The sequence below is a fragment of the Podarcis gaigeae genome (genome assembly GCF_964106915.1).
Source record: "Podarcis gaigeae genome assembly, chromosome: 4".
NCBI lineage: Eukaryota > Metazoa > Chordata > Lepidosauria > Squamata > Lacertidae > Podarcis > Podarcis gaigeae.
The window spans coordinates 25117998-25132280 of record NC_139677.1 but is presented as its reverse complement, the minus strand read 5'-3'; the positions used below and the strand labels follow the sequence as shown (position 1 = coordinate 25132280).

Below are 14283 nucleotides of genomic sequence, written 5' to 3'. Positions count from 1 at the left end.
GACCACTAAGCATGTCTGATGGTCTCAAGTTGGTGAGGCTGCCTAGTAAGAATAGCAGGTTTTATATAGGATAATCTTACCTGCCACTATTCAGATATGGTATTTGGCATCTTAATGACCCCACCTCCATGCTAATTCTTATGAAGGTGAATTGATCCCTTTATGGAGAATACTTGGTGCATGAAGCATTGCAGTTTGGGGAAAGCCATTTAAAAGCAGTTGATCCAAATTCTTCTTCTCTCACTGAACTCAGTAATTATTATGGTGGAAAAGTCAGTATCATTAAAACTTTAGGGAAGTTAGGCTCCAGATAAAATACTGATACTTTCAACTTCAGCTTATACAGAAAGTAGAAGGCATTGCAGCACACCAAGCAAAACAGGGAACATCAGCCTGATATTTTGCACACATATACACACCTCAGCAATATCTAACGGAGCAAGGGATATGCAACTCTATTTGCTTTCACTGTCATCAAGCCTTAAGTGAACCTGTGATGTCATCATATCCATTATGTGATCCCTGATTGGCTGGGGTCATTCGCGGTGAGATAACAGCAGTGTCAGCAAAAAAAAAAAGTCAATTCAGTGGCAGCAAACAGTTTCAAACATCCGCAAGAAAATGTAGAATTACACTTGGTTTCCATTGTGTTTAGCACCTGTCAAAAGCAGCTTCCTTGAAAGCAGCACTCTTGCACCGAAAATCTTCTTGAAATTGAAAATGCAGCACAGACCTAAGTCCGATGTGCATGACATTTTGGGTCCATGTATTCTATCTTTAGCAGCAGTGTTCTATGTGAGCACATTAAACATTTCTGTATGATGCAGCAGGCAAAAGTACTAATTTCTCTTTTTAAAAAGCATTCACATTATAGGGGTTTGTTATTATTGGACTTATTATTCTTAACAACGTTGCTGTTAAAATAAGTTGCTATTTCTTTTCCTATGAAATTTGCCAAGCACATTGCTGGAACGCATTTGTTACTAATGGCACTCTCTGTAACATTTGCTTTGACCTAATTGTGGTGTCTGGCCCGAAAAGTTGACACGTTACATGGAACCGGTACAAATATTCAGAGAGGATGTGATGTGAAAAAGCACCAGCGAACAGTCCCTAGTCCTTTGACAAATGAGAAGACTGCAGTTTTTCCTCTGTTCCCATGTTATTGAGCTATTTAAAAACTCTTAACCCTAACAACAGAATATGAGCAATTAAAACAGACAGCTGAAAATACTAACGTTGTGATCATGCCTTACAACTGTTTCAATTCACATCAAGTCTGAGGCTCTTGTGCAGCTCAGACTTACGCATGTTTGCTCACACTGTGCTCTGGATTCAACCCAATTTACTCCCTAGTAAGCAAGTGGAGGATTGCAGCCCAAGCAGACACCATGTTCTATAATCTAGTGTCAGAACTGAAGCCTTGATGCACAGTGGGCACTAAATAAGATTTACACAGAGAGGATGGAATTAAATCAAAGATTAGTATGACTAGGGCCTGTTTCATGCAATGTATACATGAAATCGGTGTGTGTGCGCGCGCGCAGGGAGTGGTGCCCACGGCATTCAGCATGGATGATGAAGTCCACACACAACATGTGGAGGGCACAAACTTCATGGCACTCAATAGTTGGTTCAGCACCCAAAACTGCCATGGACTCCAAAAAAGGGAAATGCAGTATTTAACAGTTCAGACCACAAACCAGAAAGACCCTTGGCAACCAGAAGAGGGTGTGAAATATGCTGACTGACTCCAGCTACAAAAGCTGAGGCTGCTGAAAAAGCCAGAGCCAATCTTGGCTGTGAGTCCTGGCAGGCCTTTCCCCACTAGTCCTGGAGGGCAGGGCCTTGACTGACTCCAGCTATAAAAGCTGAGGTGGCTGAAAGAACTCTTGGGCTGGGGTATGCTGGTGGGGGAGGGTTACTGCTGTTATTGATACTACTTTTGGGTAATTTTATTTTAGATCTTATTATGATTTATGTGGAAATTGTTCAGTTTGGTTGTGTACTTTTGATGCTTTATTTATTGTTCATGCTTTCATTATGTTTGTAATTATGTGTTTTTTCATGTTGTAAGCAGTCTTGAGCATGATTTTGGCTACAAAGAGGCAGCATTCAAATAAAACTATATATAGGACTTCCGGAGGCGGCGCGAACGGTAATGGCTGCCCTTTCCTAACCGGGAGAGGGAAGCTCCGCTGGAAAAGGGTCGTCCGCTACGGCGAAGCGGAGACCCATTTTGGAAAACCGCAGGCAGCGGAAGCCTGCGGTCTCGGGACCCGGCGGGCGCCAGGAGCAACCCCCGAAACGTTGAGGGAACCCCGTAAGGGGCTCCGGATCGCAGAGGGGGCAGCGGCGCTGTGGGTCTATGCGCATTCAGCGGAGCGAAGCCGCGCTGCTGTTGCCGGTGAGCGCCGACCTTTCTTCCTGCAACACAAGATTCTAAAACGCAACAACCCGTGAGTAACTGAGGACTTTACTAAATTTTGGGACTAAAAATACTGAAAACAAGCTGAAAGCGGAGTGACGAGGAAAAGGAAGTCCGTCTTCCGCAGCCATTGACTTTTAAAGCAAAGAGCAGGAGGAGTGGAGGCACAGAGAGAACTTTTGACAGCTCAGATTGAGCACCCGCAGAAATTACTTTCAATCCCCTTAAAGACTGTAAGCAACTGATTTTTGGACTTTTATCAGGACTTATATATCCTCTTCTTTGTGAATTACAACTTTACTAAAGAAGCCCAGGTGTCAGAACTGCCTGAGCAGTAGAACTGTCAGACTGCAAATTTGGATACATTGTGTTTAAACTTTGAGACAGTCTGAGGGAGTTCAGAATGGTTACGTTCTTGCACTATGGAACTCCAGTAAGCACAACTTGAAATATTGTGGCAAACTTAAAACCAACTCTGCTAAAACTACTTTTGTGAAGATCCCTAAGTATTGGTTCAGATTTTGTATGATTGGAATGGACTCTTCTTCTTAGGACATTTTATGCTCCCCCTAGAGGATTGAGGATTTATAACAAAAACATTGTTTTACTTTCTATTTCCCGGCCCTCTGTCTGACTGCTACCACCTGGGCCGTAGCTTTCTCATGGGAACAACTCAGCTTGACCTTGACTGCTAGATAACTTTGGAATGAGTGGCGCAAAAAGAAAGGGATTAAGAACTAGACAAACAACTCTGACAACCTTAACTGCAGCCTCACAAACACGCAGATCATCTGTGCCTACTCTGCCCTCGGAGGAAAAAGCTACCTCCCTGTCACAGGCAGGGGAGGGAGAAACTGAGGAATTACAACTGGAAGAGATGGCCTCAGGAGGATCTGGTTCTGTATTAGAGAGAATTCTTGAGAAATTGGAGTCTTTGGACAGGAAAGTTGACCAACAAACTGCGAAAATTGACCTTAATACAGAAACTTTAAACAAATTATCTGGGCAAGTTGCACAGAATGCACAAGCAATCGGACAACTGAAGGAGGCTGCAGGTGAAAATCAGAAACTGGCCGAAGAGACCAGCCAAAGAGTGGGAGAGTTGGAAAAAGAAGTAAGGCCGCTCAGCAAGCAGGTTGGGGAACACCAGACCTACCTCTCTATGTTGGAACTTCGGAACAGGGAGACTAACTTAAGGACAAGATCGATACCAGAAGTGGAAGAAGGCAATCTAGCTGAGTTTTTGACCAAAGAATTCTCCAAGTTCTGGGGTCTAGAGGAGGAAGACTTTAAAATTGTGTCAGCCTTCAGACTTGGAAGACTCATAAAGAGAGAGAAGCCCAGAGACTGTTTGATTACGTTGAGATCAAAGGAGGAAAGGGACAAGATTTTGGGCCTGCACTACGGAAGATCCCTGAACATTTCGGACAAAAGAATTGAGATTTTTAAGGACATTCCTAAACAGCTGTTGGACCTCAGATCTGAATATTTGGACTTAGTAAAACTGCTGAGAAGCAACTCAATCATCTTCAGGTGGGACTTTCCCCAAGGATTATCCTTTACCTTTAGAGGGAAGAAGATTAAAATTAGAACTTTGGAAGATAGGGATAAGTTTTTGACTGCCTACGGAGAGGACCTTCATAAAGGACTTGAACTACCCTCAGGGCCTGAACCACCACAGGTACCTGTACCACAGAACCCTGAAGACTCACAGAACAAAACACCATCCCAAGGAAATTAAACAGATCCATCCAGGATGTCTCTGCAACTTTTAAGCTGGAACATAAATGGCTGTAACAGCCCGGAAAAAAGGAAGAAAATCTTTCACATATTAAAAAAGGAGCAACTAGACATTACTTGTCTACAAGAAACACATGTGACTAGGCTCCACAGAAAAATATTGGTAAATAAAAGGTTAGGCCAAGAATTTATATCTTCGGATTCAGTTAAGAAGAGAGGAGTGGTGATATATGCAAAGGAGAGCCTCTCACCAAAATTTCTATTTAAAGATGAACATGGAAGAATTTTGGCAATTGAAATACAGCACCAAGGAGAGAAAATTTTGATATTAGGAATCTACGCTCCAAATGAAGGGAAATCAGAATTTTACAAGAAGTTGCATGAGATTATGCTGGACTATCTGGACTATGATAACATCATCATGATGGGAGATATGAATGGGATCGTTTCAACGAACATGGATAGGTCACAAAGCCAAAAGGTTACTAAAGATGGCAGACTACCAAAGACCTTTTTCGAAATGACAGACAACATGGACTGGATTGATATATGGAGGACAAAGAACCCCTTGGGGAAAGAAGGAACATTTTTCTCTGAAGCCCAACTGACTTGGACAAGAATTGACCAAATATGGATTTCTAGAGGTCTGGCTCCTAAGGTTAGGAAAGTGGAAATCTGCCCAAAGACCTGCTCCGATCATAACGCGTTGAAAATGGACATGACACTATTACCAACCGGCTCCTTTAGATGGAAGATGAATGACAACTTGTTTAGAGATCAGGAGATTATTAAGAAGGCCAAAAAAACAATAAAGGACTACTTTGAGATAAATTTGAACACTGCAGTGGAAAAAAGAACAATCTGGGACGCAAGCAAAGCTGTGATGAGAGGGTTCTTGATACAACAGAACGCCATAAAGAAAAGACTACAAAATGAGAAAAAGGATAAGATTTTGGGGAAAATCAAAGAGTTAGAGAAGAAACTAAGAGTAAACCCGAAGTCACAGCCGATCTTGAGAGAAATTAAACTCCATCAGGCACAATATTCCAAACTGATAAATCAGGAAATAGAATGGAAGATTAAATTAATGAAACAAAAAACATTTGAATCGGCTAATAAATGTGGGAAACTGCTGGCTTGGCAGTTGAAGAAGAGACAAAAGTTGAACATAGTAACAAATTTGGAAATAGAAGGAAGACATATTCAGAACCCGGTGGAAATTAGAAAATGTTTCCAGAAATATTTTAAGAAATTATACACTCAAGGGCCACAAAATGAGGAAGAGATTGCAAAATTTTTGGAGAAAAATGGACTTAAAAAACTATCACAAGAAAATAGATCACTCCTGAATAGTAAAATAACACGATTAGAGATAGAACATGCCATTCAGAATATGAAGCTGGGCAAGTCTCCAGGGCCAGATGGCTTGACCTCCAAGTACTATAAGACATTAAGTGACTATTTGATTCAACCACTGATGGAGGTCAGCAATGAAATTATGGAGGGAAAGAAGGCGCCTGAATCGTGGAAGGAAGCTTTCATCACATTGATACCAAAATCAGAAACTGAAAAGACACAACTTAAGAACTACCGTCCCATTTCCCTTTTAAATGTGGATTATAAAATATTTGCTGACGTTTTGGCAGGAAGACTCAAAAGAGTTTTAAATGAGATAATTCATAAAGACCAGGCAGGCTTTCTCCCAGGAAGACACTTGTTTGCTAATACAAGGAACATTATTGACATTTTGGAACTTTTGCAAACAAATATTAACACTAAAGCAGTTTTAATTTTTATAGACGCGGAGAAGGCCTTCGATAACATCTCTTGGAAATTTATGAAGGGGAATTTAAAAGAAATGGGAGTGGGGCGGGGTTTTGAAAATGGGATTGATGCGATTTACTCAGAACAAAAGGCAAAACTGATAGTTAACAATGTGGTTACAGAAGAGTTTAAGATTGAAAAAGGGACACGACAAGGCTGCCCGATTTCCCCCTTGTTGTTTATTTCTGTCCTGGAGGTGCTCTTGAACTTGATTAGAGGGGACCGGTTGGTGCAAGGGATTCAGATCGGAGCGAAACAATATAAACTTAAAGCTTTTGCAGATGACCTTGTTTTGACATTGCAAGAGCCAGAATCTAGCACAAAAAGAGTGTTACAATTGATTCAGGACTTTGGTCGGGTAGCGGGCTTCAAACTAAATAAACAGAAAACTAAGGTGTTGGGAAAAAACTTGACAGATGCAGAGTCAGAACGGTTTCAGAGAGAAACAGAACTAACTGTGGTTAAAAAAGTAAAGTACCTAGGGGTAAACATAACAGCAAAAAATCTGAGTCTATTTAAGGACAATTATGAAAAATGTTGGTCTGAAATTAAGAGAGACTTGGACAGTTGGTCAAAATTGAAGCTTTCTTTGCTAGGCCGAATTGCTGCTATTAAGATGAATGTATTGCCTAAGATGTTGTTTTTGTTTCAAACATTGCAAATTGTGGACAAGACGGAGTGTTTCAGGAAGTGGCAGAGAGATATTTCTAAATTTGTCTGGCAGGGCAAAAAGCCCAGAATTAAGTTTAAGATATTAACTGATGCGAAAGAAAGAGGGGGCTTTGCCCTGCCAGACTTAAGGTTGTACTATGAAGCCGCAGCTTTCTGCTGGCTAAAAGACTGGCTACTTCTAGAGGACACTGATGTTTTAGATCTGGAAGGTTTTAACAATGCATTTGGTTGGCATGCATACTTATGGTATGATAAAGTTAAGATCAATAAGGCCTTTAAGAATCATATTGTCAGGAAAGCAGTGTTTAATGTCTGGACAAAATACAAAGACCTATTGGAAAATAAAACTCCAAGATGGCTATCACCTCTGGAGGCCAAGGCCCGAAAAAGACCCAATATGGAGGCCAAATGGCCGAAATATTGGGAAATAATAGAGAAAGAGGGTAATAATTGGAAATTGCAGAGTTTGGAAAAAATGAAAGACAAAGTGCGAGACTGGTTACACTACGCTCAGATCCAAGAAATTTTTAAAAACGATAAAAAGTTAGGATTCCAGGTGGAGAAATCGAAGTTGGAAACAGAATTGTTAGAACCTAAGACCAAAGTACTCTCAAGAATGTATAACTTGCTGTTGAAATGGAATACACAAGATGAAATGGTTAAGTCGGCCATGATAAAGTGGGCACAGGATATTGGGCATAATATTATGTTTGAGGATTGGGAAAGGTTGTGGACCACGGGGATGAACTTCACGGCATGTAATGCTCTGAAGGAAAATGTAATGAAAATGATATATAGGTGGTACATGACCCCAGTTAAACTTGCCAAAATATGCCATGTGCCAGACAATAAATGTTGGAAATGTAAGGAAAATGAAGGAACATTCTTTCACCTCTGGTGGACTTGTCCCAGGGTGAAGGTCTTCTGGGAAATGATATATAATGAGCTGAAAAAGGTATTTAAGTATACCTTCCTTAAGAAACCAGAGGCCTTCCTCTTGGGCATTGTCGGCCAGATGGTGCCAAAGAAGGATCGAACATTCTTTTTGTACGCAACAGCAGCAGCAAGGATACTTATCGCTAAGAAGTGGAAAACTCAAGATCTACCCACGCTGGAAGAATGGCAGATGCAGCTGATGGACTATATGCAACTGGCTGAGATGACTGGCAGAATTCGAGATCTGGGAGAAGAGAGGGTTGAAGAAGATTGGAGGAAATTTAAGACTTATTTACAAAAATATTGTGATTTGGTGGAAAGTTAAGTAGGATGTTTGATCATAAATAATTGGCCACCACAAAATCGGATTGGAATGGGATGTAAAGTGAGATTAAGAGAAATAAATTTGCAGAGGACTATATTTAAATAAGCGGTTATAAAATTTGCAAACTAGATGATAAATTGCATGGAAAAAAAATTTATGATGATGAAAATGGCAGCGGGAGATGTGAGGAAGTCCAAAGAAGTTATGAAACTCTGTTGAGATAAAAGCAAGGTTGTTTATTGTCTTTGTACTCTATTCTGTAAAAACCCCTAATAAAAATTTTATTAAAAAAAAAACAAAACAAATAAAACTATATATATCTTTGCTCTCTCTCAGAACCTCTCTTTTGCACATCTTATGAAACCCATGTAACTAGCTAAGCTAGATTGACTTTTTGATTTCAAGCCTATGTGTGTGATTTTGTGCCTTCCCTTTTCTTCTCCCCTCCCCATACCCCAAACAAGCATCTCCTTTATACTTGGGCATTTGGTTTCCTTGCCTTAAAAGGGAAGCTGCCACAAAAGGCTGCATAGTTGTTAGAGCTACCCCTTTGTGTTCTAAGGATATTTCACAAGATTTTGTTACAATCTCTTTCTACTGATTTTTGGAAAATAAAATCCAAAGCTCATCTCTTTGGTTTTTTGCTAGAGCTGCGCTGAAGGGAAGTGTCCATGTAATAAAGCTGAGAAACTCCTCAAGCTGTGGGATAGACTATGGAGGGAGGGGAAACTTCCAGCTCACTGGCTATTTTTAGGCCTGCCAGGGTGTCCAATTTGGCTGGTGATGTTAGCTTTGGGCATGGACAGCACCCTGTTTCAAGCAGAAGGGTGATCTTGATTGGCTGAGATGCATGAGAAAGTTGTCTGCGAAGAGCTGTCTTGCACACACTGAACCTGCTCAGTTTCAAAAGGAAGGGAGGGGAAACATCCCTTTAGCAGTGCTTTGCTGCCTGCTACCAGTTTTGAACGGGACGCGGGTGGCACTGTGGGTTAAACCACTGAGCCTAGGACTTGCCGATCAGAAGGTCAGCGGTTCGAATCCCCGCAACGGGGTGAGCTCCCGTTGCTCGGTCCCTGCTCCTGCTAACTTAGCAGTTTGAAAGCATGTCAAAGTGCAAGTAGATAAATACTTGCTGGGAAGGTAAACAGCGTTTCCATGCGCTGCTCTGGTTCGCCAAGAAGTGGTTTAGTCATGCTGGCCACATGACCAGGAAGCTGTATGCCAGCTCCCTCGGCCAGTAAAGCGAGATGAGCACTGCAACCCCAGAGTCGGCCATGACTGGACCTAATGGTCAGGGGTCCCTTTACCTTTACCTTACCAGTTTTGAAGTCCCAACTTTGGGACTTCAAAGTACCAACCCCCCTAATGTCATTTGTGACATCAATTGATTGACAGGGTGGGTGGCCCTGCCCACCTGTCAAATTTGGCTTATGTGATAGATCCTTATAAGGATCTAGCTCATGAAGCTGAAAAGTTCCCCCACCCCTGGTATCAGGTGTATTAAGGTGTGCTTTCTAACAAGGGGCAGCCTATGGTAAGTCTTTTTTTGGGGGGGAACCCCTTATACAAAAGGCACCTTCCAACAGGAAAAGTCTCCTTCATTCTTGGTCCTACTTGCACTCCACCAATCTGCTTGATCTTATGCTGCCAGCTTACAAAAAAAGTGCCAATTGACCAGAAGAAAAAAGCCTACCATCTTCTCATGCTTGTGAAGGTGCAGAAATCAGCAAGTGAAGTTTTTCTTCATGGCCTATAAATAAACATCAGTCTCCAACAAAAAGCTATTCATTTTTTGCATTTATATTCCACCTCCCTCCAAGGAATTCAATATTATCTACATGGTTCTCCAACCATCCCTTAAACTCAGAACACCTTTCTCATCCAGTGAAATTCATGGTGGAGTCGGGATTTGAACATGGGTCTTACCAGTGCAAGTGTCTCACTCTAAACCAGCCTTCCACAACTTGGTGCCTTTCATATTTTTGGTCTACAAATCCAATCAGCCTCAACCAGTATGACCAATGGCCACAGATGATGGGAGTTGCAGCCAAAAACAAAAGGGGAACACCAGGTTGAAGAAGGTTGCTCTAACCACTACACCACACTAATTCACCAGCTAGATATGGACTGAAGGAGTCTCACATGGTCTCTAGCTATTTAGAAACTCATAAGAACCAGGACTCTTCTAATCAACCAGTCTTTATTACCTTAACCCTAAACATAGTGGGTCAACCAAAGTTCAATCATTGACTGTGCTAACCATATAACCATGCTCAAAGTCATTATTGTCACAATTGCCACAGTTGCCGAGTGGCGACAACCAGCTCAGTTTTTCTTCCTTTACCCACCTACATGGAGAACCTCCAAGATTCCCACAACTCTCTACTCATACAGGAACCCAATAGTAAAGGCTTCTAGCCCCATCATTTGCCAGCACCCACCAACAGTTCAGATGGCTACAGAGATGCCATGACCACATTTGAAGTCTACTGTGAACCTCTGTGAGCTGCTGGGACTTGCTTACCTGCACAAGTTTCTCCATCGTAGGTTTCACACACCCACTCATGACATTCGCAGAGGGGCCCATAGTATTTGCCTGGCTCAGTCACTTGGCAGATGCAGACCCCACAGTCACACTGGCCTCTGCCACTGCAAATTTTTCCACCAGGGATTCGACACCTGCGCTCTGACTCGGTCAGGGACAGTCGGCAAGGCGAGTTCCTTCCCCAACCATTCCTGCAAGGAATTAAGAAGACAACCAGTTGTAAAAACAAACAAAAAATCACACAAATGATGTAGAAACTTGTGCTGCTGGGTTGTGCTCATTCGGCAATCAGCCCACAGATTACCGTATTTTTCGCTCTATAAGACGCACCAGACCATAAGACGCACCTAGTTTTTGGAGGAGGAAAACAAAAGCAAAAGCAGCAATCCCTCTTGCTGTTCTGGCTTCTGGGATAGTTGCGCAGCCTGCATTCGCTCCATAAGATTCACACACATTTCCCCTTACTTTTTAGGAGGGGAAAAGTGAGTCTTATAGAGCAAAAAATATGGTATTTTGGAATTAAACTTGGGGGGGGGACCAATTTCTGGGTTTTAAGAAAACATTTATTTTGGGTTCTAAATAATAATGGGACTAAATAGCTAGATATTAAAATCTGTTAAGCCGTACACTAACATTGACTTGTGGCTCAAAAATTCACACCAGTATGGTAGATGTGCACTTTTTCTTGAAACAGAACCCAGTGCTATTTCAGCAATGCTTGCATTCAGGAACAACTTTGTTTCTGCATTTCGAATGAAGAAGAGAAACACTTTGTTAGATATAATTTATTTCTTGCATGTGCATGCTGGCCTTGCTCTAGGCACTTGGGAAAGGTTATCCTTAATTTGACCATGTAACAATCTTCTAAAGATAAATCCTCTAAAGGTAAAGGGACCCCTGACCATTAGGTCCAGTCGTGGCCGACCCTGGGGTTGCGGCGCTCATCTCGCTTTATTGGCTGAGGGAGCCGGCGTACAGCTTCCGGGTCATGTGGCCAACATGACTAAGCTGCTTCTGGCGAACCAGAGCAGCGCATGGAAACACCGTTTACCTTCCTGCCAGAGTGGTACCTATTTATCTACTTGCACTTTGACGTGCTTTCGAACTGCTAGGTTGGCAGGAGCAGGGACCGAGCAACGGGAGCTCACCCCGTTGCGGGGATTCAAACCATAGACCTTCTGATCGGCAAGTCCTAGGCTCTGTGGTTTAACCCACAGCGCCAGCTGCATCCCAACAATCCTCTAAGGAAGCATAAACTGAGACTGTCCCAAGATTACCCACAGCGAGCATCGTAACCGAGTGGGGATTCATCCACAATCTTATTTTATAGTTGCCAGGCAGGTTCACACTCCCCAAGCCCTCTATGCAAAGGTAACACCAGCTACATGAAGAAAAGCTAGTGTGAATCAAGATATTTGGGTGGGGAGTCAGCTGCTGTCTCTGTAATCCTGGAATACAGCAACAACAAGGAAATGGGTGCTGCCTTCCTATGATAGTAGCTTTGTTCATGCCCCTATTCTTTCCTTCGGCATTTGTGTGCAAGAAGGGTTGGGCAGCGTGAACTGTCCCTTGGGCAAATCACTATCAGCCACACACAACTTACACTTGAATTACTCTGTTTTCCCACTCCAACCACAAATAGGAATAACAGTACCTTTCCTCTTGGGGGTGCTGTGAAGATGCAAACAAGAGTTGGAAAGGCTAGTACTTGCACTGACTCATAGGAATGTGGTCTATATAACTGAATACAGAAGTAAACCTGAGAACTTAGCAAATACTTTCGTGCAGGTTGCCCAGCAAGGTGTCCTGTGTCATCTCTATTTTTGACAGTAAATTAATGTTCGGTATGGGAAGATGGTTTATTTTTTCCAGAAAAAGGTACTGAATCAGATTGGGGAGCTTATTATTTTAATTCATCCATTCCCTCCCCCTATTTGCCAACCTTCCCAATCAGAATGCCCAAAAATTATTGCTGCTGGGATTCTACCCAACGGGTGACATAACCCATATATATGCCCCATCAGAATGTTAGTATTTACTTTGTTCATTTGGAAAAATGTTAAAGACACATTGCAGACAGTTTACATAAAGGCATAAAACTGTTTCAGTAATGTAACATGGCACACATTTCTTTCCTTGTTAGTTTCCTTTTAAACCTCCGGATATCAAATTGCATAGAATGACCAACACTTTGCAATTAATACCTAATCTTTACAGTGGTACCTCGGGTTATAGATGCTTCAGGTTACAGACTCCGCTAACCCGAAAGTAGTACCTCGGGTTAAGAACTTTGCTTCAGGATGAGAACAGAAATCGCACGGCGGCAGCAATTAGCTAAAGTGGCCCCATTAGCTAAAGTGGTACCTCAGGTTAAAAACAGTTTCAGGTTAAGAACAGACCTCCAGAACGAATTAAGTTCTTAACCCAAGGTACCACTGTACTTGTTCCATTTTAAAGCAATAGCTCAACAGTATTTTATTTACTCAAGAAGGAGAGAAGAGCATCCAAATGGATGATTATTTTTTAAAGAAGTCTGGAGTTAAATATTTTATTTATTATGGCAAAGCATAGAATTGTAGAGTTGGAAGGGACCCCAAGGGTCATCTAGTCCAACCCCCTGCGATGCAGGAATCCTTTGCCCAAGGTAAGGCTTGAACCCACAACCCTGAGATTAAGAGTCTCATGCTCTACCAACTGAGCTATCTCGAATGAAGTCCAAAGTGGAATGCAGCAGGGCTCAAATACAAGCTGACAAGATGCAAATCCCAGGCAATGGAATTTGCAAGACTTTATACCCCTATTGCTATGCATCTTAATCTGAATTTATAGCCACTGTGGGAATTTACAGCCATTGTGCCTTTCCCCCTCCTTATTAGTTTTCCTAGGATACGACCAAAATTAGTCCAGGATGCTAGATCTAGATTCCCGCAAAGCTGTTTTTACCAAGATCATGAATAGAGGTGACACTGGGGTGCTACAAATTAACAGAGTTTGACCAGCAAATATATGAAGCCCAGAAAAAACAAAGTCAGTAAATTGCAGGAAGCTCTAACGTGTGCTCATCAGGGTAATGCTCAAAAGAGACAACACATTTTTGCCTAACCCATCTGATCTGGGATATCTTATGTATCTTCTGAAGTTCAAATGTGGATGTCAAAACGCAAATTACAGCTACATCTCTGCTTCTGCACTCAGATATGCTGTCGATCTTTTGCTCAAATTTTACAAAGAGTCGAGTGGCAGGTTGGAGGGGGGGGGAAAGGGAGGGGGAGGGAGAGAAATACCTCTTTAAGGCTTCTTCCTTGCAACTTGTTGCCTGGCCCCTAAAAGCTAATTGCTGGAAAAACAACAACAACAGAGCTTAAAATCCTAGCTTACCGCAGGGACAAGGAGAAACTTTGCGAAATAACAGGCAGCAGGACGAAGAGTGAAGACATGAATAGAAACGACACCAAGCTGAGAAGCCCCTGAGTATGCATGCTTAGATCCCAGGGAAGCGGTAAATGAAGAGTTCTCCAGCGGAGTCCGAAATACAGACAGACCCAGAAGGTTTGCAGAGTTCTGAGCTGGCCAGAACTGGCTCCTTCCTCCTGTGCTCCACCAAGTGCCTTTGATTAGCTGCCTGGAAGCTGGATTTGGGCAGCATTCTGGAAGGAAAGGCCAGTGCCAAACCCCAAAGTTTACAGTCTAGGCAGGGAAGTAATTAGAAACAGTTGTACGGCCAGATGGTTTATTTTGACATAATAAAGTATCCTGTTCACAGTTTTGAGCAAACGGTCTTGTTCTCGAAAGAGAGGCACCCTAAGTATTTGG

At 42.3% G+C, this 14283-nt stretch overlaps 1 protein-coding gene across 1 annotated transcript in view; it reads right to left on the bottom strand.

The window, feature by feature from the left end:
• Nucleotides 1-14122, bottom strand: part of ITGBL1 (integrin subunit beta like 1) — a 136252-nt gene extending 122130 nt beyond the window's left edge. The window contains exons 1-2 of the mRNA XM_083735321.1: nt 13849-14122; nt 10450-10661 (exon numbers count right to left, since the gene is read on the bottom strand). Coding sequence (XP_083591447.1) covers nt 10450-10661; nt 13849-13949 — 313 coding nt within the window. The 5' untranslated portion in view covers nt 13950-14122. The remainder of the gene's footprint in view (nt 1-10449; nt 10662-13848) is intronic.
• Nucleotides 14123-14283: the final 161 nt, after the last annotated feature.